This window comes from Pecten maximus, chromosome 9 (assembly GCF_902652985.1).
Source record: "Pecten maximus chromosome 9, xPecMax1.1, whole genome shotgun sequence".
Lineage (NCBI taxonomy): Eukaryota > Metazoa > Mollusca > Bivalvia > Pectinida > Pectinidae > Pecten > Pecten maximus.
In genome coordinates, this window is record NC_047023.1 from 36,250,096 (window position 1) to 36,277,164 (window position 27,069).

At 36.9% G+C, this 27,069-nt stretch overlaps 1 protein-coding gene across 8 annotated transcripts in view; it reads left to right on the top strand.

Annotated features, from left to right (window-relative positions):
* The window catches only part of LOC117334842 (ankyrin repeat domain-containing protein 24-like), an 83,439-nt gene that overhangs the window by 17,962 nt on the left and 38,408 nt on the right, over positions 1–27,069 (top strand). For 2 of the 8 annotated variants that reach the window (XM_033894661.1, XM_033894668.1), the window contains exons 1-3: positions 3,641–3,996; positions 21,492–21,719; positions 25,344–25,474. In XM_033894661.1, coding sequence (XP_033750552.1) covers positions 21,651–21,719; positions 25,344–25,474 — 200 coding nt within the window. In that variant the 5' untranslated portion in view covers positions 3,641–3,996; positions 21,492–21,650. Of the gene's footprint in view, positions 1–1,284; positions 1,602–3,640; positions 3,997–4,315; positions 4,365–5,227; positions 5,427–6,286; positions 6,396–21,491; positions 21,720–25,343; positions 25,475–27,069 lie in introns of those variants that run through there. The other 6 variants (XM_033894663.1, XM_033894664.1, XM_033894666.1 and 3 more) reach the window with 6 other exon arrangements.

A 27,069-nucleotide genomic window follows, 5' to 3' on the forward strand; every position in this document is an offset into this window, starting at 1 on the left:
CTGCCAACAGGAAGTGATCTCTGCTACTCGTAAGCGCGGGAAATTTGAATTTGAAAATTTCAAAACAAAAATCGCATGACAAATAAAAAATCGCAGATGGTAAATATAAGAATTGAACGGCTAGCGCTTCATGTTGAATTTGCCTCTGTCCAGTTGGCATTCATATCGACTATGAATGCCAACTGAAAGCCGTTCAATGCTTAAATGTACCCTCAGACATCAGATAGTATGTAACTGTGTGGTGTTTGTTGGAAAAAGTTTGTTTGTTTGTTTTTGTTTAACGTCCTATTAACAGCCATGGTCATTTAAGGACGTGCCAGGTTTTGGAGGTGGTGGAAAGCCGGAGTACCCGGAGAAAAACCACTGGCCTACGGTCAGTACCTGGCAACTGCCCCACGTAGGTTTCGAACTCGCAACCCAGAGGTGGAGGGCTAGTGTTAAAGTGTCGGGACACATTAACCACTCGACCATTGGAAAAAGAAGCAGATTGTCATTAATTAAGAGATATATGACAATTAAATGCTGAAAATTGTCTTAATTACTATACATATTGCAAAAATCCTTATGATTTAAATTTCATGTTAAATTTTTATCAAATGATATTGAGAGATGTTATTTTCTATCGGCACAGTATACAGATAAATTAGGTATATATTATTTAAGTACTGATCATAATCTCAGTATCAGATCTTATGAGTTTGATTTGAGATGTAATCCAAATAATTTTAAACTTGTTCCAAATATAGTTCATTTTAAATAAGAAGCACATTAATTCTTACTTTATATAAATCTTCATGTCTGGGAACCACTAAACAATAAGTCAATTATAACCTTGGAATGAAATCTAACGACAATACAATTATCAATGGCTGTTACTACCTACATGTATAGGTGCAAGAACGATTTACACCACAATTCAATTGTTGAAATATACATTAGTCATAATAAGTACCGATCATCGTGTATACATGTATATATGTATGATATATTCAATTCCTATCTATCATTTCTTTTCAGTACAAAATTTATTAATATGAACTTGGTTTACCAAGGATAATAAAAATAATGCTATCTCCTGATGTATTGTAGTAAAAAAGGCTTGCATGTGATCAACAAAAAGGTACTGGAACATTTATCGATCATGTGCGACAGATTGTTTTATGAGGCGTGAAACATAAACCTCTTTATTGCAAAATAGAGATGTTTACATCATATTCATTGTACCTGTCGGCAGTCTTGATCGTGGCGTTCACTATTGGTAAATATTGTATTTACGACAAGCTTTTACGTATGCTGCAGGTTAGCATATCGGGCGGGGCTTGCATGCCATACAATTCGATATTAACCCCACCGACTGTTGGAACTCCAGGTATGCGTGTCACGGTTCACTGATCACCTAGATATGGGCCAATTCCTAAGTGTCACCGAGGTATACTGATGTGCTTCTTTTGATAAAACATATGTAGCTACTGGTGGCCACATTAAACACCAGCTGGCTAGAGGTACCCTGGCACTGTACCTGTACCTACCTGTGTAAATACACAACTTTTCTCAGGATTAACTCATTGTTGACATCAGAATTACACCGAAGAAATACCCAGGTATGGTTGAGTACTACTTTGTTACATTGCTAAGTAAACCTGAATGCTGTATCATTATTAGCATACATACATGCAGTATAGATTTCGGAAAGTAGTGTGGACCGCTTTATTAAAACGATATAAAGACCGGTTGTGTTGAATGGTGCTGGGCTATAAATAAACATCTTGTTAAATTGTATTGATATTTTGGCAGGTAAATTTTGAGTGCTGTTTATATTATGGAACAGGTAGATGTAGGAAATGGAGCAATATAGCTTAATGCTTTGACAATATGACAATTTACCAGGTACATATACATACCAGGTACAGTACATATATACAGTATATATATAAACTATTGTCTGTACACAAATGTTAATTACTTAATTGAGAGGTATGATATGACCATCTTTATACCCTACCCAGTTGATAAACAATATTTAACCTAGCTAAACCTATATCCTACCCTACATCACCTTAAATCTCCCATGTCATCCCAGGGGCCAGATAGCCAAGGGCTGATTAGGGTTCAGTTAAGGGTTGTTAGCATTGTCAACTTGATACAGTGAATAGTGTCTCAAAGCCAAAAATGGCAGGGTGTTCATGCATCTTAGTGTTATGTATAATGTAAACACATCTGTCAACTTGATACTGTAACAAAGTAGGACAGGAATTGTTCTATTATAGCTAAAGTCTATGAAAAGGAAAAAAGGAAACAAAAAATTTTTACATTTAATTTTTAATACCGTAATAATTTTTTTCTTCGAAATAGAACACAATAAATTGTTCTGTATGCCTGGGAAGATATGGCACCAGCCTGGTAGATATGGCATACCAGGTTTGTAAAACAAAGGTTTTTAAGTATGGTTAATGACCACAGGTGCAGTAATAGCCCGTGTGGTGTCAGGGACAGCGGAAACTCGGCTAGTGCACCAATAATTGAGTGGTGTGGTTGCACATTGGTAACTAGCTGTGGCCATGCAGTTCAGTTCCCTGATCAGATGTGAAAAGGTACGGGGTCATCTTCACGACCATGTCGGGTTTCTCAAGGTACTCTGGTTTCCTGTGGTAAAATAATTAAAGTTTACATTTTTTTACAACCAATATTACAGACAAACATATGATAATTAGCATTAATATTAAAAGTCTCTTGCCATCACTATCAACTCAAATTGAATTGAGGGTTGATTATATCGACTGTAAGGAGATTGAAGGATATGGAATATGTCATGGCCATATCAATAGGGCCTTCTTGTTATATTTGTTTAACATCATTATTTCACTGGCAAATTAAAAGTAGCTAGGCTATGTTTCCTGTGAGGAATCAGTTTGACTGGGAGTATTGAACTGGATGAAGTCCATGCGTGCTCAGCAGATATGGTGGATTTCATGATAAATTTTTATGGTCAATGTTCAGCTAGCAGTACGCATATGCAAAACAGTCAATATTTCCACTGGAAATGCATGATAAAATGATATTTCCTTATATGGTCAGTGATGCTGGATAAGGGCATTTCCTTATATGGTCAGTGATGCTGGATAAGGGCTTCAGTACCAATATCTAGGAGAGCTTAGTTACAAGCACATATTCATGTATTGTAAATACTGTGGTGCTTATAAGTTTTAAGCATTGGTGCATATATGTGTAATATCCAGGAAGTTTATAATTTAATACATGTTATAGGTTAAAATCACAATGTACGTAATACACCATACATGTACCCAGGAAAACCACCATCAATGATGTTTTAGATGAGTTGACAGGGGAAAGTTGTTATGTGATATGGCTGTATACATCTCCTGTTTCATTGATGTTACCTGTAATGGTAGGTGACTTGATATCTACCTATAATACCTTTATATTTTACCTGAGAGGAACTGTTGTCCACTGTCCACTTATATCGCTTTATGGTATATAGGGAAGGGTGTTAGGGACTGTGTTGTATCTTATCACCCAGACCATCAGGTGACAGCCACAGGTACTGCCACAGGTAAAACCTACCTGTATATAACAAGGTATCCTAGATCATGTATATGATTGATGGGTCACCTAGTGTTAAAGTGTGAAATAACCAAAGATTTGTAATGACAACAGTATATGTTATATCTTCATTAGGACAGTTGTTATTTTAAGCAGGACATGTTTTATATAATGTGATTTTAGGCTGTTAATACCATCAAAGTAATAGGAAATGATGTACCCAGATTACTGTGGAAACCATCTATAGCCTAAGGCACAGTATGCCAGGAATCTATAAGTACAGGAAGTTACCCCAGGGAAATACCATGTAGGGTGTTTAGGGGTTGTGATTTGCTGATTTCCTGTACAGGTGGGATATACACAGGTGTGATTCAGGTGTGTTTCAGGTAAATGAATTGTGTACAACAGGAAATCTAGGATTCTAAATGTGCTCATGTAAGTTTTTAGAAGTTTTCTGTCATGGTGTTGTCAACTTTAATTTGTGTGGATGACTTGAATTATTTTGTATAGCACAAACTACTTATGGAACACACATGCAGGGTGTTGGAGATGTACATGCATTTACATTGATTGTAAACATGATGTGGATTTTAGAATGACATCCTGGAAGCATGGGAGGAACAGTCAGTGTTTTATCAACAAGTGAAATTCTATTGAGATCGAGATACAGAAAACAATTCTTATTGACTATAAAAAGATTATTTTAAAAATTATTGCAAACATTTTCAAAATTTCTTTTCTATTTCAGAACAGTAGAAAAAAAAAATCGATTTTGACCCACAAACAACAGAATATAGTGAAAGGTGTGTACCTGAATTATCCAAAAACAATTAATGACTTAAATATAAATTACAGTGTAGTTGACATAGGAGTATACATTGACATTGTCTTCATTGATCATGTGTCAATGTCTGAATAACAAATTTTATAGTGAAGATCAGGGCAAAATTTGTAAATCTGTACATTCTCCATTGGTGAGGGGGGGGGGGGGGGGGGGGGGGGTAATTTGTTGATTCCAGGGAGGGGAATGTAGTTGAGGGAGGATGTAGCTAAGGGGAGGGGGGGGATGAATGTGGGGATCATTAATTTGTTGATTCCATGCAGGGAGGTGGGGGGGGGGGGGGGGGGGGGCACAATAATGTACTCATGTTTACATTTGTAATTTGATTGATGTTATTCTAAACTATTGTATTCATTTTCTATCTGATAAACTTTTGAATTTAATTTCTATCTGAATGTTAAATGTCTAGCATAGAGAATTTATGTTTGTACCAGGGACACGTCTATAAATGTCCTACATTCACGGTGTATTTTGGACTGCAATACCTACAGTCAACACCGAGGATTATATGGGTATAGATCGAGTCTGTCGTTGATCCCCCGGAATTACTCTGAGGAATATAAAATTCCATTAATATCTCAAAGGTCAAATACCAAACCATTTACAATGTCTTGAGACCACAAACAGTGGTGCTGTCATATATTGGCATACCTCACTATAAACCTGTGTGTGTGTATTTATCTCACTAAGTTGTGAAGTCAACCCATACCTATTTATATACCTATGTTGATTGTGTTTACCTGTGAAGGAAATTCTCCTTAATATATATATGTACAGGTGAGAAATAAACTTGGTTTATCTATAGCTGTCCCAGGAATAGTTTCCCTATCAGATTAGCCGTTTAATCTATGCCCTTTGGCCTGAGGGTTTGTGTTTTTTATCTAATTTACATGCACCACCTATTTAGAAAGGTGGTCACACATGTAAATTTTGAAATGCCATAAAGACCATTGTGTCATCACGACAACTTAATTATCCCTGGTTGGATAGTTATATAGCCCCACAGATACCGTGGAGGAGATAGGTAAGGTTTGTTGACCGAATCCTACAGTACATTTCACCGGCAGGTAATGTGTTCATCTCTACTGATAATGAGGATGCTACAATTATATATAGACATATATATGTGTACCCACTGGGATATTGTATATAATGAGTATGTTTCAAAGTCATATACATATGCTGCAGAATTGTTTGTAGTTGATGAAGCTGTCTACTCGATAAATCTTAATTGAGGGACCTATACATATGTATGTCAGATCTACTATAGGTAACATGCGCATGCTTATCAGCTGTGAATTCCTATCATCAGGTGTCAATTACAGGTGTAAACCATTGTTTGAAATTTTCAGTTTTAGTTCTAAGTTTATCCAGGGCAAACTCGGAGTGTGTATGTCACAGTCATTTTGTCTGTGTGGCAGTCAGGTCGCAATTTGAAGGTGTCAATTATTCAGATGCATTTTTAATTGGTCATTCATTCTATATCTACATGTGAATTTCAACCACCTGTATATATATTGTACAATACTTTCACTTGTGAATGAAATGGTGTATATCTAGTATGTGTATTGTGACCTGCATGATTGAACCCAGGGTTTGGTTCAAACTGATGTCTGAATTCAGAATTTACAAAATTGAATGATATTACATAACATCTGTCATCCTTCAATCAAAATGATTAAAACTAGCAGTAGTGGACAGCGGTCATTTGACCGGTCATATTTACCCCAAGGGACAGGTGTAAACAGAAAGCCATAGAAGATAGATAAAAAATAGGTAGTATTACTATGTTAATATGTTTACATGTGCCTCAGGTGGTCTGACCTAGACATTCCTAACTTGACAATTTGTACTAGGGACGATAACACTGTACAAAAAACAATTACCTGTGTGATTTAAAATTGTCATACCTGTAGCACTGCATTTACTGCACCTGTTGGTTCATGTAATTGTATATTCAGAGCCACTGTATCTGTAACGGATATACTTCTTGGTAAGTATAGGTTGTATATTTGTATGTTTTGAGCTTGTAATGTAAGGCCATGTTATTTTAGGAACAACCTCACATTTTGGCAGCACCCTTCCTGTACATTGAACGTATGTACCTTCAAATCCTCATTTTATTTGTGGCATTTAAAACAAGACAAAGTCAGAATGGTGTCTAACAACCAGGAGTTGAATGGTTAAAGACAATTAACATGTACATTTCCTAAATTCCAGAGAATCATGACTAGATTTTGAAGTTATGATTTTCTTTATAGCTCAGTAGAACCTAGTGTAACTGGATTCCTTTAAAAATATTTGGACTCGTATTTCATTGATTTAATATAAATTATAATATCAGTACACATACACACATATATAGATTTTACAGCTGTGCATGTTTATATGACATTTACCATATTTATTCTTAAAACAGATAGCTTTAAAATATAATTTAATTTAAAAATACAAGAAAAACTATATCATTGTCTGCCGATATACTTACTTTAGAAGTATTTATTTCATATTAATACACTGTTTAGTTATGTCAGGGACATATATATACGTCCCTGGTTATGTTTTCCTACACATCAAAAAATAAACCAGCTCAGGTAATTAATTATGTTACCTTGTCCTGAAACATGTAGTGTAGCACATATATACAACTGTTTTCTGTAGATTATACAAAAACAATTTTGTCATTAAGAATTCAAGAATCAGTCTTTACATGCATGCCATGTGTAATAATTAACTGCTATGATTTGTGTGTATATGTTACAGTGAATGTTTTAATGTGTATTGCCTCACGTTGTCTAGTATCTGTATAGAAATGTTATGTGTATCCCTTTGGATAAGGCTGTACAAAACTGTTTTAAGTGTAAAATCTGGTTTTTGTCTTGTGGTCAGTGTCAGAGACTAAACTGGACAGCTATATATATTTCATGATTCTACTATTATTGATGAATTGCCAAAACATCTTTTCCTCTTTCCATTGTGAAAAAACACTGTTTTTCTGGTCACAAAATATACCATTGGTATTTCATTGGACAGATTAACATAGTTACAGTAGTGAATCCATTGGTGCTTACATTATCTCAGAATAAAATGCAGATTAGCGGTGATCATCAAGGCAATTTTCTTTAGACTTTTATTTATCTTTTATTGGAAAACAAGTTATATCATCTCATATTGATTCTGCTTGTTGGCTCATATAGAAATACATCATATTGATTATATGATCACACTTGTTGACCTGGATAATATTAATTACATAATCACTCTTGTTGACCCAGATAAAATCATGCTACAGGTCTTACTGAGGGAGGAAATCTTAGTACTAAGAGAAAACTCACATGGTCAGGCAGGTGACCCTTAACCTTTTGAATGAACTCTGGCCATCTAGGTGAAAGGTGTGTTACCATTGTGCCAATCGATCACCTATCAAGGCATTTGTATCTGGGTTCCATGTTTGTTCAGTAAAACCTATCTAATATGAACCCTTTTTATTGCTTTCTACATTCTGCAATATTATAATCCTTTTTCTAATGGAAGCTACCAATGACCTGTATTAACATTGAACTGTTACCAGATACATGTACTTGAGTATACAGTCAATATAAAGAGTTTAGGTGACAGATAAATACAATAGGGTGATGATGAATATTTATTTGTCACCTAAATTGTATCATATCGACTGTATAACAGCATCTGGTAACAGTTCCATGGATTTTATACTCTGACTTATTTTTCTTAACTTGCAACAAAGAGGGCATTTAAATTTGGCTCTTACCAAAAAACAGATGTCGCAAAGAGTTCAGTTTCCAAAACAGCTGGTATATCTGGCCAAATAATTGTTCCTCATATCTACTGTCATCATAAACAATGAGTACATAAAATAGTTTGACCAAAAATTGATAGCCTTGTTATTAATAAGGTTCTAAACAAATGATAATTTCTGTTTCCTTAATTGGTATGATTGTTAATAGCTGTTCTTTTATTGGCTGTGCTATTTCTGCATCTAAATATATACATTGTATCTTTGCTGTCATTTGCAATATAAATTGGTTCTACAGTATGACTTCAAAGAAGAAAATTTTAAAAAAGATGAGGACCCTGAAGCAACTCGGAGTCAGAAACGAGTAATAATGTAAAAGTTGTCGTGTAGATATATTATATTCAACTTTAATTGAAATACATTTTTGAAAAAATTTAATTAATTTCAAAATTAGATGACTCTTGTGATGTCTGTAATGTTTTAGAATATCTCTTTCATCTTCTGCGAATTTAATGGCGACAACCCAACGAAAAACAAAAATGAAATGTGAGAAACCTGGAATTATATGTTTATATACGTATTACCATCTATATACCTTACAATGTTTACCTGGCTGCTGTCTGATTCTAGGCTTGATAAGATTTCTAATGCAATTTCAGAAACATAAACTCAGATAATAAAATCATGAAAAATACATTATATCCTATATCACAGTATAAGCTGTAAAGCATTAGAAGTCATTGAGAATGCTTGAATGTTGTTACCATGAAAACAGGATATGATCAGGGTCCTTCAAATGTTTGTTTTAGACTGACATTATCTGAATGAGACATAAACACCAGTCAGACTGTGCAGACAGTTTAATCTATTACAATATTTAAAGCCTTCATGTCTGATAGTTGTGGATTTACCTCATTTTTAGAATTTGAATTCTGTCACTTGATAGATGTTATTAAACTATCTACTGAAGGCTGTTTCTTCTGTGTAATTATCAGCTCTACTTACAAGGTATTTATGGTGCTCAATGTATAAAATATGATAAGATCTTGATTATAAAATCATTTTTATTCATGCATATGAATACATGTCAAAGATTTGAAAAAAAAAGACCGAAGAGAAAGTCTGGTATATCATAAAACACATTCTTGAACTTAACGTATTGTAACTTTCGAAATTTTGCTGTCAGGTTTTTGCTTGTACCAAAATTTGTATGTTATAAACAATTAACATGTAAAAATATTATAAAACACATTCTTTAACTTAACGTACTGTAACTTTCGCGATTTTGCTGTCAGGTTTTTGCTTCTACCAAAATTTGTATGTTATAAACAATAAACATGTAGCTGAAGTCTTTATGAACCATTACAGTTGTGTGAAAAGTATAACTGAACTGTTAGCTCAAAATGTTCTAGTACTCATAGTAATATGATAATTATCTAGTTTGGCACTTACATTCCTTCCCTATTGTCTTCAGCTCGCAGAATTGGGTTATTTTAAAAATTTCATTGTGTTTTGAAGATCTAGCACTTAAAGTACGAAGTATGTAGTAAGAAATGCCAAGCTACAATTTGATCTTGTGTGGAGACAATGTTTGTTATCTTTGCTACAACAAACATGGTGTTGGCTGATCTAATTCTTTGTTGTTGTCTGGTGTGGTGTATTGTCCCGTGTGTCAACCCTGTACCATTGTAATTGGAGGTTCATTGAATTTGGGGATTAGATTTGCAGTGGCAATGATCCGTCAACAAGAGAACCTGTGTACAAACAACAAGAGAACCTGGGTACAAACAACAAGAGAACCTGTGTACAAACAACAAGAGAACCTGGGTACAAACAATAAGATAACCTGTGTACAAACAACAAGAGAACCTGGGTACAAGCAACAAGAGAACCTGTGTACAAACAACAAGAGAACCTGTGTACAAACAATAAGAGAACCTGTGTACAAACAACACGAGAACCTGGGTACAAACAATAAGATAACCTGTGTACAAACAAGAGAACCGGGGTGCAAACAACAAGAGAACCTGTGTACAAACAACAAGAGAACCTGTGTACAAACAACAAGAGAACCTGGGTACAATCAACAAGAAAACCTGGGTACAAACAACAAGATAACCTGTGTACAAACAACAAGAGAACCTGGGTACAAACAACAAGAGAACCTGTGTACAAGTAACAAGAAAACCTGTGTACAAACAACAAGAGAACCTGTGTACAAGTAACAAGAAAACCTGTGTACAAACAACAAGAGAACCTGTGTACAAACAAGAGAACCTGTGTACAAACAACAAGAGAACCTGTGTACAAACAACAGGAGAACCTGTGTACAAACAACAAGAGAACCTGTGTACAAACAACAAGAGAACCTGTGTACAAACAACAGGAGAACCTGTGTACAAACAACAAGAAAACCTGTGTACAAACAACAAAAGAACCTGGGTACAAACAATAAGAGAACCTGTGCACAAACAACAAGAGAACCGGGGTACAAGCAACAAGAAAACCCGTGCACAAACAACAAAAGAACCTGTGTACAAACAATAAGAAAACCTGTGTACTAACACTAAACCTGTCCACCCTACCATCTTTTGGCTCTCATACAACAATTTCTGCATCTACTTACTTTCATGGTTCAATTATTTTCCAACATGGTTATATATATATTGTTTATGCTCCTGAGTTTTCTTATCACATTGTATAGAAACAATCAATAATAGGTGCAGTCTGAAATTAAGGTAAAGATTAATTAGTATGATTACATGTACAGAATATTCCTTCATTTGATTGACTGAAAAACCATTGGTAACTGAGAGCATTCTGATTGGTTGTCGTCATTCTGATTGGTTGTCAGGTCGGTGATCATTCTGATTGGTTGTCATGTCGGTGATCATTCTGATTGGTTGTCATGTCGGTGATCATTCTGATTGGTTGTCATGTCGGTGATCATTCTGATTGGTTGTCATGTCGGTGATCATTCTGATTGGTTGTCATGTCGGTGATCATTCTGTTTGGTTTTCATGTGATAGAGCATTCTGATTGGTTGTAATGATGGAGAGCTTTTTTATTGGTTGTTTTGTTAGAGAGCATTTTGGATAGTTGTCATGTTAGGGGACATCCTGATTGGTTGTCATGTTAGAGAGCATTCTGGATTGGTTGTCATGTTAGAGGGCATTGATGGTGAATAATTTACTTCTGAAAATCCTGAACAATCCTTTATACAGATGCTCATATCAGGAAAAAATTAATTTATAATTTTTTAGGAAGTGTTAACTTGATCCACAATTTGAAAAGCACTGTCCAGCTGCAAAATTATCATACCCCATGAATAAGTTAATGAGGTATACTGGAATATTAACCCAGTTGGTCTCACTACTATCTCTTTGCTCTCTCCGTGACCTGGTAAATTCCCACCAAACATGTATGTGACTTCAGGTTCCCTAATTAAGTGAGAAGCATCAGATATATCATGTTGGCCCTATACAGGTGTTTTCTCACCTGGCCAGAAAGCCTGGGAACCTCCAACAGGTATCCATACTACCTGAATAACTGCCCTACTTTTTCAGCCATCGGAAAACTATGAATACATTGTGATGTAGTTTTTTTGGGCTCTTGTCAATGCAACTTTTTCACCTGGCCAACTGTGTTAGGTGTCACCGGTGAGTGTAAATGTGCGAGACTGTGATGTTTGTGTAATTGTAAACAATACCGACACCGGAATACTTCAAGGACTCTTCCCGGTAAAGTTCAAGTGGAATATTCCTAACAGTAGAAAGTGTTTCAGGATGGTGACCTTAAACGTATTCTGTACAAGGTTTGTGGAACAGTTTACCTGAGACAGTTCCTTCCTTATCTACAACAGTAAGTGCAATAACCTGAGATATGTAGAACCTGCCTTATCAACATACCTGGGACATACCTGTATAATATACAGGTGTAGTGATGGGACATACCTGTCTAATATACAGGTGTAGGAATATGACATACCTGTCTAATATACAGGTGTAGTGATGGGACATACCTGTCTAATATACAGGTGTAGATGTGGGACATACCTGTCTAATATACAGGTGTAGATGTGTGACATTCCTGTCTAATATATAGGTATAGATGTGAAACATACCTGTCTAATATACAGGTGTATATGTGTGACATTCCTGTCTAATATATAGGTATAGATGTGAAACATACCTGTCTAATATACAGGTGTAGATGTGGAACATACATGTCTAATATACAGGTGTAGATGTGGAACATACATGTCTAATATACAGGTGTAGATGTGGAACATACATGTCTAATATGCAGGTGTAGATGTGGAACATACATGTCTAATATACAAGGGTTGTTAATTGTGTAGGTGTGGGATATTGTTAATTGTGTAGGTGTGGGGTATTGTTAATTGTGTAGGTGTGGGATATTGTTAATTGTGTAGGTGTGGGGTATTGTTAATTGTGTAAGTGTGGGATGTTGTTAATTGTGTAGGTGTGGGATATTGTTAATTGTGTAGGTGTGGGATATTGTTAATTGTGTAGGTGTGGGGTATTGTTAATTGTGTAGGTGTGGGATATTGTTAATTGTGTAGGTGTGGGATATTGTTAATTGTGTAAGTGTGGGATGTTGTTAATTGTGTAGGTGTGGGATATTGTTAATTGTGTAGGTGTGGGATATTGTTAATTGTGTAGGTGTGGGGTATTGTTAATTGTGTAGGTGTGGGATATTGTTTATTGTGTATGTGTGGGATATTGTTAATTGTGTAGGTGTGGGATATTGTTTCGTGTGTAGGTGTGGGATATTGTTAATTGTGTATGTGTGGGATATTGTTTATTGTGTATGTGTGGGATATTGTTTATTGTGTATGTGTGGGATATTGTTTATTGTGTATGTGTGGGATATTGTTTCATGTGTAGGTGTGGGATATTGTTTTGTGTGTATGTGTGGGATATTGTTTCGTGTGTATGTGTGGGATATTGTTAATTGTGTATGTGTGGGATATTGTTTATTGTGTATGTGTGGGATATTGTTTATTGTGTATGTGTGGGATATTGTTTCGTGTGTAGGTGTGGGATATTGTTAATTGTGTAGGTGTGGGATATTGTTAATTGTGTATGTGTGGGATATTGTTAATTGTGTAGGTGTGGGATGTTGTTAATTGTGTATGTGTGGGATATTGTTTATTGTGTATGTGTGGGATATTGTTTCGTGTGTATGTGTGGGATATTGTTAATGGTGTGTGTGTGTGGGATATTGTTTATTGTGTATGTGTGGGATATTGTTTATTGTGTATGTGTGGGATATTGTTTCGTGTGTAGGTGTGGGATATTGTTTATTGTGTAGGTGTGGGATATTGTTTATTGTGTATGTGTGGGATGTTAATTGTGTAGGTGTGGGATATTGTTAATTGTGTATGTGTGGGATATTGTTAATTGTGTAGGTGTGGGATATTGTTTCGTGTGTAGGTGTGGGATATTGTTAATTGTGTATGTGTGGGATATTGTTTATTGTGTATGTGTGGGATATTGTTTATTGTGTATGTGTGGGATATTGTTTCATGTGTAGGTGTGGAATATTGTTTATTGTGTATGTGTGGGATATTGTTTCGTGTGTATGTTTGGGATATTGTTAATTGTGTATGTGTGGGATATTGTTTATTGTGTATGTGTGGGATATTGTTTATTGTGTATGTGTGGGATATTGTTTCGTGTGTAGGTGTGGGATATTGTTAATTGTGTATGTGTGGGATATTGTTAATTGTGTATGTGTGGGATATTGTTAATTGTGTAGGTGTGGGATATTGTTTCGTGTGTATGTGTGGGATATTGTTTATTGTGTATGTGTGGGATGTTGTTTCGTGTGTATGTGTGGGATATTGCTTCGTGTGTAGGTGTGGGATATTGTTAATGGTGTGTGTGTGTGGGATATTGTTTATTGTGTATGTGTGGGATATTGTTTATTGTGTATGTGTGGGATATTGTTTCGTGTGTAGGTGTGGGATATTGTTTATTGTGTATGTGTGGGATGTTGTTAATTGTGTATGTGTGGGATATTGTTAATTGTGTAGGTGTGGGATATTGTTTATTGTGTAGGTGTGGGGTATTGTTAATTGTGTAGGTGTGGGATATTGTTAATTGTGTATGTGTGGGATATTGTTAATTGTGTATGTGTGGGATATTGTTAATTGTGTATGTGTGGGATATTGTTTCGTGTGTATGTGTGGGATGTTGTTAATTGTGTATGTGTGGGATGTTGTTAATTGTGTATGTGTGGGATATTGTTTATTGTGTAGGTGTGGGTATTGTTAATTGTGTATGTGTGGGATATTGTTAATTGTGTATGTGTGGGATGTTGTTAATTGTGTAGGTGTGGGATATTGTTAATTGTGTATGTGTGGGATATTGTTTATTGTGTATGTGTGGGATATTGTTAATTGTGTATGTGTGGGGTATTGTTTATTGTGTATGTGTGGGTATTGTTAATTGTGTAGGTGTGGGGTATTGTTAATTGTGTAGGTGTGGGATATTGTTAATTGTGTATGTGTGGGATATTGTTAATTGTGTAGGTGTGGGATGTTGTTAATTGTGTATGTGTGGGATATTGTTAATTGTGTATGTGTGGGATGTTGTTAATTGTGTATGTGTGGGGTATTGTTAATTGTGTATGTGTGGGATGTTATTGTGTAGGTGTGGGTATTGTTAATTGTGTAGGTGTGGGATATTGTTAATTGTGTATGTGTGGGATATTGTTAATTGTGTAGGTGTGGGATGTTGTTTATTGTGTAGGTGTGGGGTATTGTTAATTGTGTATGTGTGGGATATTGTTAATTGTGTATGTGTGGGATGTTGTTAATTGTGTATGTGTGGGGTATTGTTTATTGTGTAGGTGTGGGGTATTGTTAATTGTGTAGGTGTGGGATATTGTTTCGTGTGTAGGTGTGGGGTATTGTTTCGTGTGTAGGTGTGGGATATTGTTAATTGTGTAGGTGTGGGATATTGTTAATTGTGTATGTGTGGGATGTTGTTAATTGTGTAGGTGTGGTATTTAGTTAATTGTGTAGGTGTGGTATTTAGTTAATTGTGTAGGTGTGGTATTTAGTTAATTGTGTAGGTGTGGTGTTTAGTTAATTATGTAGGTGTGGTATCTAGTTAATTGTGTAGGTGTGGTATTTAGTTAATTGTGTAGGTGTGGTATTTAGTTAATTGTGTAGATGTGGGGTATTAATACTTTGTAGGTGCGGGGTAGTTTTCTGTTTACCTATACTTATCTGATTGTGTACTAAGATTACTTTACTCCTATCTACAAGTGTGATACCGATTTCCTGGTACATTCCAGAGTTACATACTGATATGACCAGATGGTGTATTGATGAAGTGAAAACCACCCTGTAGATAAAATGAAGATATCCTTTTTCATTGCATACATACACACACACATATACATATATATATATATCGTCCAAAGTATTGGATGATATCGCATCAGCAGATTGGGTTTTATGTATTTGTTGGAGACCCAATGTCACGATAAGGTCCTTGTTTGATGTATTGACGGAGAGTAGCCACAATAAACCATTAAAAGTAAATCACTGTGATGAATGGTATATGTATTCCTCCATTTCATATTGACTTGTTATACACATGGGACTGTACCACAAAACTCTGTGGCTCGCTGTGGACGACCAATATCTGTTTGTCATGGTTTTACTGCCTACATAACAGCCAGCATCATGCAGTTCCTTCTCCCAGGATAACCCCTCAAGGTCACACTGTCCTTTCAGTCAAGGTCAAATGAAGTTTCTTTTGTAGAACTAAATATAGGGATCTTCGACTGCTGGTTATGTGGTAGTGGTCAAACAGTTTGGTATTACTTTAAATTATTTTGTCCTGATTGTGCTTTGAGTCTTCTTCTACCTGGTAATTTTTAGTCATTTTTAGCCCACCATCATCAGATGGTGGGCTATTCAAATCGCCCTGCGTCCGTGGTCCGTCGTCCGTCCGTCCCTCCGTCCCTCCCTCCGTCCGTCCGTCCGTCCGTCCGTAAACAATTCTTGTTATCGCTAATCCTCAGAAAGTACTGAAGGGATCTTTCTCAAATTTCATATGTAGGTTCCCCTTGGTGCCTAGTTATGCATATTGCATTTTGGGACCGATCGGAAAACAACATGGCCGACAGGCAGCCATCTTGGATTTTGACCATTGAAGTTTGTTATCGCTATTTCTGAGAAAGAGCTGAAGGGATCTTTCTCAAATTTCATATGTTGGTTTCCCTTGGTGCTTAGTTATGCATATTGCATTTTGGGACCGATCGGAAAACAACATGGCCGACAGGCAGCCATCTTGGATTTTGACAATTGAAGTTTGTTATCGCTATTTCTAAGAAAGTACTGAAGGGATCTTTCTCAAATTTGATATGTGGGTTTCCCTTGGTGCCTAGTTATGCATATTGCATTTTGGGACCGATCGGAAAACAACATGGCCGATGGGCAGCCATCTTGGATTTTGACCATTGAAGTTTGTTATCGCTATTTCTGAGAAAGTACTGAAGGGATCTTTCTCAAATTTTATATGTAGGTTTCCCTTGGTGCCTAGTTATGCATATTGCATTTTGGGACCGATCGGAAAACAACATGGCCGACGGGCAGCCATCTTGGATTTTGACCATTGAAGTTTGTTATCGCTATTTCTAAGAAAGTACTGAAGGGATCTTTCTCAAATTTGATATGTAGGTTCCCCTTGGTGCCTAGTTATGCATATTGCATTTTGAGACCAATCGGAAAACAACATGGCCGACAGGCAGCCATCTTGGATTTTGACAATTGAAGATTGTTATCGCTATTTCTCAAAAAGCACAGAAGGGATCTTTCTCAAATTTCATATGTAGGTTCCCCTTAGTGCCTAGTTATGCATATTGCATTTTGAGACCGATCTGAAAACAACATGGCCGACAGGCAGCCATCTTGGATTTTGACAATTGAAGTTTGTTATCGCTATTTCTGTGAAAGTACTAAAGGGATCTTTTTCATATTTGTTATGTAGGTTCCCCTTGGTGCTTAGTTATGCATATAGCATTTTGAGACCGATCTGAAAACAACATGGCCGACAGGCAGCCATCTTGGATTTTGACAATTGAAGTTTGTTATCGCTATTTCTGTGAAAGTACTAAAGGGATTTTTTTCATATTTGTTATGTAGGTTCCCCTTGGTGCCTGGTAATGCATATCGCATTTTGGGACTGATCGGAAAACAACATGGCCGACAGGCAGCCATCTTGGATTTTGACCATAGAAGTTTGTTATCGCTATTTCTGAGAAAGTTCTGATTGGATCTTTCTCCAATTTCATATGTATGTTCCCCTTGGTGCCTTGTTATGCATATTGCATTTTGAGACCAATCAGAAAACAACATGGCCGACAGGCAGCCATCTTGGATTTCGAAAATTGAAACTGGTTATCACTATTACTAAGAAACTAATGAAGGGATCTTCCTGAAATTTCATATGTAGGTTCCCCCAGGTGCCTAGTTATGCATATTGCATTTTGAGACCAATCGGAAAACAACATGGCCGACAAGCAGCCATCTTGGATTTTGACAATTGAAGTTTGTTATCACTATTTCTCAGAAAGCACTGAAGGGATCTTTCTCAAATTCCATATACATAGGTTCCCCTTGGTGCCTAAATCTTAAATTTTATATATAGGTTTCCCTTGTTTGAAAAGTACTAGAGGTTTCTTCTGAGTTTACACAGATTAGTAAGACTTAGAAGAAGAGAAAAGTAGAGAAAAGATCAATCTGACATGGAACCTATAAAGAACATTCAATGGTGGGCGCCAAGATCCCTCTGGGATCTCTTGTTTACTTGGTAATTTTTAGTCATTTTGTACTTTGTGTATTTGAGTCATTTTGGTTAACTTCAGGCCATTTGGTTTTCTGGTAACTTTCTGAGTGACATTTGAGTAATTTTGAATTTTGTACATTTCAGACATTTTACACTTAATACATTTTTTGAGCTTGGGGCTTTTACCTGATAAGTAATTTTGCATGTGTACATGTGAGCCATTTTGTATTGTGTACATGTGAGCCATTTTGTACTGTGTACATTTGAATTATTTTGTACTTCTGAATTTGTTCTTGATACTTCAAGTCATTTTGTATTCTATAACTTAAATTAATCGTTGTTCAAATTACCTTTGAGCAATTATGTACTTGACGCCTTCGAGTATAATAGAGAGACTCCGGTTCACTCTGTGGTCAAACTGAACATTGTCAAGCAAGTAGAAAGAGATTTGAATAAAATTTGCATTTATATTATTTGACCTTCATTTTTTACAATCTTACAAAGTCGGAAAATTGTCCTTGCATAAAATTTGACATTAGCATAACTAATGATATGTCACTGTAGACAACTGACATACAACTTTATATCTTTGTTCCTGAATTAAGGACGTAGTTTTCTTTGTACATATGCACTGTTAATATTTTGTACACCATTGGACCACAAAATTTTCTTAAGTGACAATTACATTTCACAGACCAAGACTAAATAAGTAAGACAAGACAAATCTCCAGTTGTAGAAATTCTCCTGAAGAACTGACATCCTGCCATGTGTGTAGAGGTTCATGTACTAGGTTATACAGAGCCCTCTTAAGATTTGCTTGATTTGAATATGTAAGAGTGTAACAGTATTTCATGTTTTGACAGTGACTTCCAGTATAGCTTTGGTATTGATGGGAAAATCTCAAACCATTTGGATTATTGAAATAATAATTATCTCCCAGATCAGGAGCTATATGCTGGGAGCATTATTTTCCTACGCTGTATCAGTGAGTTTGTAGGATTTTTTCATGCGAGTCCATAATATTAATGAGTCCTGTTTATAAGAGATATTAAATTAGGGGGTTACTTAAACTTATTGAGTTCCACATCAAGCAGGGGCTGAGGAATCAAATATATGAGTCATTAAAGTATACTTTGTATCTTGTAAAAAAAATGTTCATAATAGGGGAGAGGAGCCAACGCCTTGCTTCTTTGTGATGTTGTATCAGATTTATCGTTGAGGCATGGATACCTTCAGTATGCAGGGTTGCTATGTTATATACTGTCTAATTAAAAGTAAATAAAGGACTACGAACTTAAGACATCAGGTTGTGTTGTCAGCTGTAATTAAGTATATTTATTTTGGAGCACTAAGTTTTAAAATAAACAGATTAGTGTAACAGTAAATTGCTGCACTGTCACAGAAAACAATGTACAGAAACAGCAATTTTTCCAATCGTAATTTAGCAGAAGGCTTTCAACATAAAAAGGAGTTAAGATTACCGTGTTATAGAGGTACTTTTTCAACTAACTGATGATAATATGAAATCAACTATCCATATCAATTGGATATAAAGTCTAGCATCATGAATATCCAAGCTTTGTGTGATTCTATCCGATTCTTTGTTACTTTATATATACTAAAGTGCATTGTTATGTCTTATGTTTCTAAAAATTACACACTCGCTTGATTGGGCATGAAAAAGATAGGGAAGGGGGTGTCTGGGTACTCGGGTTTTCCTCCCATGGTATTGAGGGGGGGTGTCTGGGTACTCAGGTTTTCCTCCCATGGTATTGAGGGGGTGTCTGGGTACTCAGGTTTTCCTTCCATGGTATTGAGGGGGTGTCTGGGTACTCAGGTTTTCCTCCCATGGTATTGAGGGGGGTGTCTGGGTACTCAGGTTTTCCTTCCATGGTATTGAGGGGGTGTCTGGGTACTCAGGTTTTCCTCCCATGGTATTGAGGGGGGGGTCTGGGTACTCAGGTTTTCCTCCCATGGTATTGAGGGGGGTGTCTGGGTACTCAGGTTTTCCTTCCATGGTATTGAGGGGGTGTCTGGGTACTCAGGTTTTCCTCCCATGGTATTGAGGGGGGTGTCTGGGTACTCAGGTTTTCCTCCCATGGTATTGAGGGGGGTGTCTGGGTACTCAGGTTTTCCTCCCGTGGTATTGAGGGAGGGTGTCTGGGTACTCAGGTTTTCCTCCCATGGTATTGAGGGGGGTGTCTGGGTACTCAGGTTTTCCTCCCATGGTATTTAGGGGGGGTGTCTGGGTACTCAGGTTTTCCTCCCGTGGTATTGAGGGAGGGTGTCTGGGTACTCAGGTTTTCCTCCCATGGTATTGAGGGGGGGGTCTGGGTACTCAGGGTTTCCTCCCATGGTATTGAGGGGGGTGTCTGGGTACTCAGGGTTTCCTCCCGTGGTATTGAGGGGGGTGTCTGGGTACTCAGGTTTTCCTTCCATGGTATTGAGGGGGTGTCTGGGTACTCAGGTTTTCCTCCCATGGTATTGAGGGGGGGGTCTGGGTACTCAGGTTTTCCTCCCATGGTATTGAGGGGGGTGTCTGGGTACTCAGGTTTTCCTCCCATGGTATTGAGGGGGGTGTCTGGGTACTCAGGTTTTCCTCCCATGGTATTGAGGGGGGTGTCTGGGTACTCAGGTTTTCCTCCCATGGTATTGAGGGGGGTGTCTGGGTACTCAGGTTTTCCTCCCATGGTATTGAGGGGGGGGGTCTGGGTACTCAGGGTTTCCTCCCATGGTATTGAGGGGGGTGTCTGGGTACTCAGGGTTTCCTCCCGTGGTATTGAGGGGGGTGTCTGGGTACTCAGGGTTTCCTCCCGTGGTAATGAGGGGGGTGTCTGGGTACTCAGGTTTTCCTCCCATGGTATTGAGGGGGGTGTCTGGGTACTCAGGTTTTCCTCCCGTGGTATTGAGGGGGTGTCTGGGTACTCAGGGTTTCCTCCCATGGTATTGAGGCCCCTTTCATGCTTCCAATTCTGGTCAACAAAAGTGATTTTTTACCTGATGTACTTTAATTGTTTTGCAGTTGTTGCCAAATAAAGTTTGTAGTTTTAATATGTAGGTCTTGCTGGTGTTGTAATATCCTAAAATTCTATCTTGCAGTACTCTAACATATGGACTAGGTTTTGTATACACAAGTCATGATTTCAGGATGTTGTGTTAGATTTATGTTGAAACAGATTTGTTGTTGAAGGAAAAATCCTTTGATGGGTATTGATTCTGGTTACTAAGAGCCCTACATCCCAGTACAGGGTTAATGTGTTAGACATATATCACTCCTATTGAAAGAGTCCTATTTATTACTTTAGACTGTCCTTATACCATTTTACCTGTACATAGCAAGAAAGGCACTTTATCAAATGACTGAAGTGGCTGAAACCATTTCTAGAAGTTAAACCTGTTTGTCATTTTGACGTGTGCTGTTCTATAAAACCAGCTGTTACCTGCTCTAATCACTAAACTCTCATATTTATAATCAAAATCCTGTTATTTATGATTTTGTAGGTGTGACAGAATGTTGCCGATATGAGATCTACCTGGTACAAGGATGGAAGGCTAACCATTGACGACGGGATACAGATGTAGCGCCCTGATGAAGTCAGGAGACAGTCTAACTACGACAATTTGTACATTTGTGTCTTAGACGTTAACTTCAGAAGCAGAATGTCCTCGAAAACGAAAACGAAGGGCTCCAAACTGGGGCTTTTCAAGTTCCGCAAGAGTACAACAGATGTAAGTAGTAGATACATACAGGTATCTGTCTAGCTGTTTATATGTAACTAGGGTTAGGGCAAATGTTGTTCTTAAGGATTCATATACCTGTGTACACAACAATAAGACAGACATTTGTTATGTATATAGCTGTTATTTAAGTTCAAAATAAAATAGCGGGAAGTTTGATTTTGCTGAAAACCAAATTAATATTTTTAATTAGTAATTTTTTAACTGCCTCAAGTTCCATGCTAAAGAATTTTAAATTTTCATTTGAGTTTCAGTCTGTAGTACTGATGGAATTTGTTTTAATTGTAGACATGTTTTATAAAGACGTCCCTGAGTGCTTTATAATGTTTCATTGAAAAGAGAGCAGCATATTGTCAAAATTCAATTAATGTTGATCAGCAGGACTCTTGTTTGAGCTTATGTAGAATCGGTGTTTGTTGAATTCAATGGATTTGTGGTGTACTGTGTCTTAGAAGTTGACTTCCATTCCCTCCCCGGATTTCTGCTTGCATGTTTACATTGCCACATGTATATTTTATACCATATAGACCTTAGTAAATTAAGTATTATTATTATATTCAATGTAAATATATATGTACAAATTTAGTGTATAATCCTGCTGCGATTTCCTGGTAGAGTAAAACCTCAAGGACACATTGTCAGTTTGTGATGGACATTATGTCTGGCCGTCTGACACATTTGCTGAATTTGTTTGGTCTGGTAAAGCTATCCTGAAATCTTAGTATCACACAGAAGGGAAATCTACCGGTAGAATTGTTTTTCTCACACCATTCTGGTTTTACAAAGTCTGTTCTGTCCTGTGTGTTGTCCCTAACTACCCATTCAGCCATTATCTCTGGTCAGCTGTATGACCTTGTCCAAGGTCATTATGTGCCTCGGTCCATTATACACTTTTCCCTAATGAAGGGAGTGACGTCTGATGGTCTGAGCGTGCCACCCCTCCATCAGGCCTTGTTAAGAGGCAGTACCGACAACATAGCAGTATTTCCATGGTAAACAATGAAATTTATCATGTGTATGTACAGAAGCCTTCAACACATTTACATTGCACTAGCGCTGGAGTAGTCTGGACATACAATTATAGTGACCTTGAACTATAAAACAAACATTGATATTAATTTGTCGATGGATGCACTGATCTGATTGGTTGAGCTAGATTCATACAAATTGCAAAAACAAACATAAATTCACCTGATAGGGTTAGGAAATACAAAGAAATTGATTTGGACGGTAAAAGATTTTAAAAGATAAGTAAATTATCTGATTGGCTGTGAATTTAGGAAAGTGATATTTTCTTCAGCATTAATCTTTTCAGCATAGAAGCTAAAACAAGACTCAAATATGAAATATAAATATGAATCATCAAATACTGTCACATAACAGGATATCAAAGAAAGTCAGTCTGTCCAAAAACAAAAATTGTCAGGAAGACCAGATGGATTTTCCAAACATTTCAATATCTACAGTTTGATAGGAGATACCAGCCTTTTATTTAGGTATCAGTTGTCTAGTCACTATAAAAACGGTTACGACTGCCCTTCACATTTCTATCACACAACAATTTTTTTAAATTATTACTTATGGAGAAAAAATGTCTGGCCAGGTTATCTGTAAATGACAGACCTCCTGTTTGATGAGTCAGTGGACATTGTCATCAGACCAGACATGGAAATTACACGGAACATTATTATAAACAAGAATCTCAGCTGATAACAATATACTTTTATCTATATATAAATACATAAGATCTAAGATAAATCTTCACAAAAACATTTGATCGAGGATATGTGTCGAAACTGGCAACCTTTTGTATCAGTCTTGTGTGTACATGTGAGTAAATCAGTTTCCGGAACATCTCGGTATCTTTCATTGAGAAATTACCAAGCACCTTGTCGTATGTCTATTGAAGAATTTTTTCAGATCTGAACAATCATCAAGTCAATTGAAAACTGATGTCCATCATTTCATAACAGACAATAATCATATTTGTATTAGTGTAAATTTATATTTGTGGTCTCCTCAGAATTTATGCATATTTAAATACAGTATCAGTGTTTGAATACAGTATCAATGTTTAAATACAGTATCAATGTTTAAATACAGTATCAATGTTTAAATACAGTATCAGTGTTTGAATACAGTATCAATATTTAAATACAGTATCAGTGTTTGAATACAGTATCAATGTTTAAATACCGTATCAATGTTTAAATACCGTATCAATGTTTGAATACAGTATCAATGTTTAAATACAGTATCAATGTTTAAACACAGTATCAATGTTTGAATACAGTATCAATGTTTGAATACAGTATCAATGTTTGAATACAGGATCAATTTTAAATCAGTGCTTTGACTTCTGGGACATCATTGATGCATAATTAATTAACTTATCTCAGCAATTATGATAATGTCAGTGAAAATCAATTACTGTAGGTATTTTTTTATTCATTCACATCAGGGTCTTTTCCCTGAAAACTGGGCATCATTTTCACACATGAATATTGTAGGCCCTGTGACTTTCAGAAAATAGTACCAGTATATCTTGTTTCTAATTGAGAATTAATATATCAGCAGGTATCAGAATATTTTGGAATGATTCACTCAAAGCACTTTTCACTAAAATGGTTCAGGATGGTAACTAGTCATATTGCAATTGGTATCCATGGTTATTGGCTAATTGGTATCCATGGTTACTAGTCACATATTAGTATCCATGGTTACTAGTCATATTGATTTCCATGGTTACTAGTCATATTTGGTATCCATGGTTACTTAAGAAATAATTAACGATGATTCTTGTATTGTTGCAGGATATACAACGAGGACGAGGATATTTTGCAATTAAATTAATAACGAAGGCCGCAACAATACACGAGTCAAAGTTGATTATTTCTATTCTACCATGTACTGTTTAGTTCTGAGATCGACCTCTTTCTAATAGAAAAAACAGCAAAGAAACCCCGAGAAAACCTTGTAATTTATTTCTTGAGTCTTGAGTATTGCATTATTTGCTGATGAAATATACAGGCAATACAGTACTACAATCAAAAGCATCTATCATATGGCATTGATTTTGAAAATTAAAAAAAAAAAAAAAAAAAAGAAAAAAAGGGGGGCCTCCGTAGGATTCGAACTCGCGTAGTGATAAAAATTTATTGAAAGACTAACCCATTAGCCCACTCGGCTATAGTAACCTTTTATGAAACGGGTGAATTTTAGATATATAAAATTGTAACAGCCGTGACTCACGAGCGTGTATTATTGGCACGAACGTGTATTATTGGAAAATAATACATGGTTTTAAACCAATCAAAACTGGCGTTGCATAGCAAACATGGTAGAATAGCATATTTGGTATCCATGGTTACTAGTCATATTGGTATCCATGGTTATTGGCCATATTGGTATCCATGGTAACTAATGATATTGATTTCCATGGTTACTAGTCATATTGGTATCCATGGTTACTAGTCATATCGGTATCCATGGTTGCTAGTCATATTAGTATCCATGGTTGCTAGTCATATTTGAAACATGGTGTCTTATGTTTAAAAGTCTACTATAAAAAACATGGTGTGCAATGTTTGACAGTAGTTTCTCATTATGTTACAGCTATCAGAATGGAACAAGAATGACGAGAAGTTACTAAAGGCTGTGGAATTGGGAGATATTAGCAAAGTGGATAATATTCTACAGAAAAAGGCCATGGTCCCGACCAAGCTGGGTCCCAAGGGGCTGTCTGTGTGAGTATCAATCAGAAAAAGGTTGTGGTCCCTAATGGATCCAAGGAACTGGGGCTACTTGGTACATATCATACAGATACTTGTAAAACTAGATCCCAAGGGGCTGTCAATACTTATCTATCATACAGAAAGTGTCAAGAAATGCAGATGAATATGTAGATACATGATTTGATTCTCTGTTGGTTCTGAATCCTTGAAGATTTTATGATGTGAGGTGACATGTTTTCTATCAGACCTGGTCCCTAAGGGTGGGCCTCATCAGTTACCACGACATTATTTTACCAAGAGGTCCTCATTCTCTAGCACCTGTGTATCAAACAGAATTAAATAGTGTTCTATTCAAAGTTTAAACCCATATATCTTACAATCTACATTTCACCATCTATTCACACAAGGTGTTGATGGTTTTGAATGTCAATTCAATGTGACCTACTTTTACAAGAACAAATACATTTCTCAGTGATTGATTGTATTCTTCAAACTTTTTTTTCACATTAAGACAAAATAACCCTTACATGTTTGATGTAGAAATACCCTGAAAATAAATCACATTATGACTAGGCAATTTTGAGAGCGTAGAAAAGTATACCAGGACATTTGAGGGAAGACAGTGTGGAGACTTTAGAGTGTTCAGGAAGCACAGTATGAAAAGGAGATTTGAGAGTATTTAGGGAGGGCAGTGAGAGTAGGGTATTACAGGGTATTAGGGAGGGCAGTGAGAGTAGGGTATTTTAGTGCATTAGGGAGGGCAGTGAGAGTAGGGTATTACAGTGTATTAGGGAGGACAGTGAGAGTAGGGTATTACAGTGTATTAGGGAAAACAGTGAGAGTAGGGTATTACAGGGTATTAGGGAGGGCAGTGAGAGTAGGGTATAATGGGGTATTAGGGAGGGCAGTGATAGTAGGGTATTACAGGGTATTAGGGAGGGCAGTGAGAGTAGGGTATTACAGTGTATTAGGGAGGACAGTGAGAGTAGGGTATTACAGTGTATTAGGGAGGGCAGTGAGAGTAGGGTATTACAGGGTATTAGGGAGGGCAGTGAGAGTAGGGTATAATGGGGTATTAGGGAGGGCAGTGAGAGTAGGGTATTACAGTGTATTAGGGAGGGCAGTGAGAGTAGGGTATTACAGGGTATTAGGGAGGGCAGTGAGAGTAGGGTATTTGAGAGTGTTTGGGAGGGCAGTGAGAGTAGGGTATTACAGGGTATTAGGGAGGGCAGTGAGAGTAGGGCATTTTAGTGTATTAGGGAGGGCAGTGAGAGTGGGGTATTTTAGTGTATTAGGGAGGGCAGTGAGAGTAGGGTATTACAGGGTATTAGGGAGGGCAGTGAGAGTAGGGTATTACAGGGTATTAGGGAGGGCAGTGAGAGTGGGGTATTTTAGTGTATTAGGGAGGGCAGTGAGAGTAGGGTATTACAGGGTATTAGGGAGGGCAGTGAGAGTAGGGCATTTCAGTGTATTAGGGAGGGCAGTGAGAGTAGGGTATTACAGGGTATTAGGGAGGGCAGTGAGAGTAGGGTATTACAGGGTATTAGGGAGGGCAGTGAGAGTGGGGTATTTGAGAGTGTTTGGGAGGGCAGTGAGAGTAGGGTATT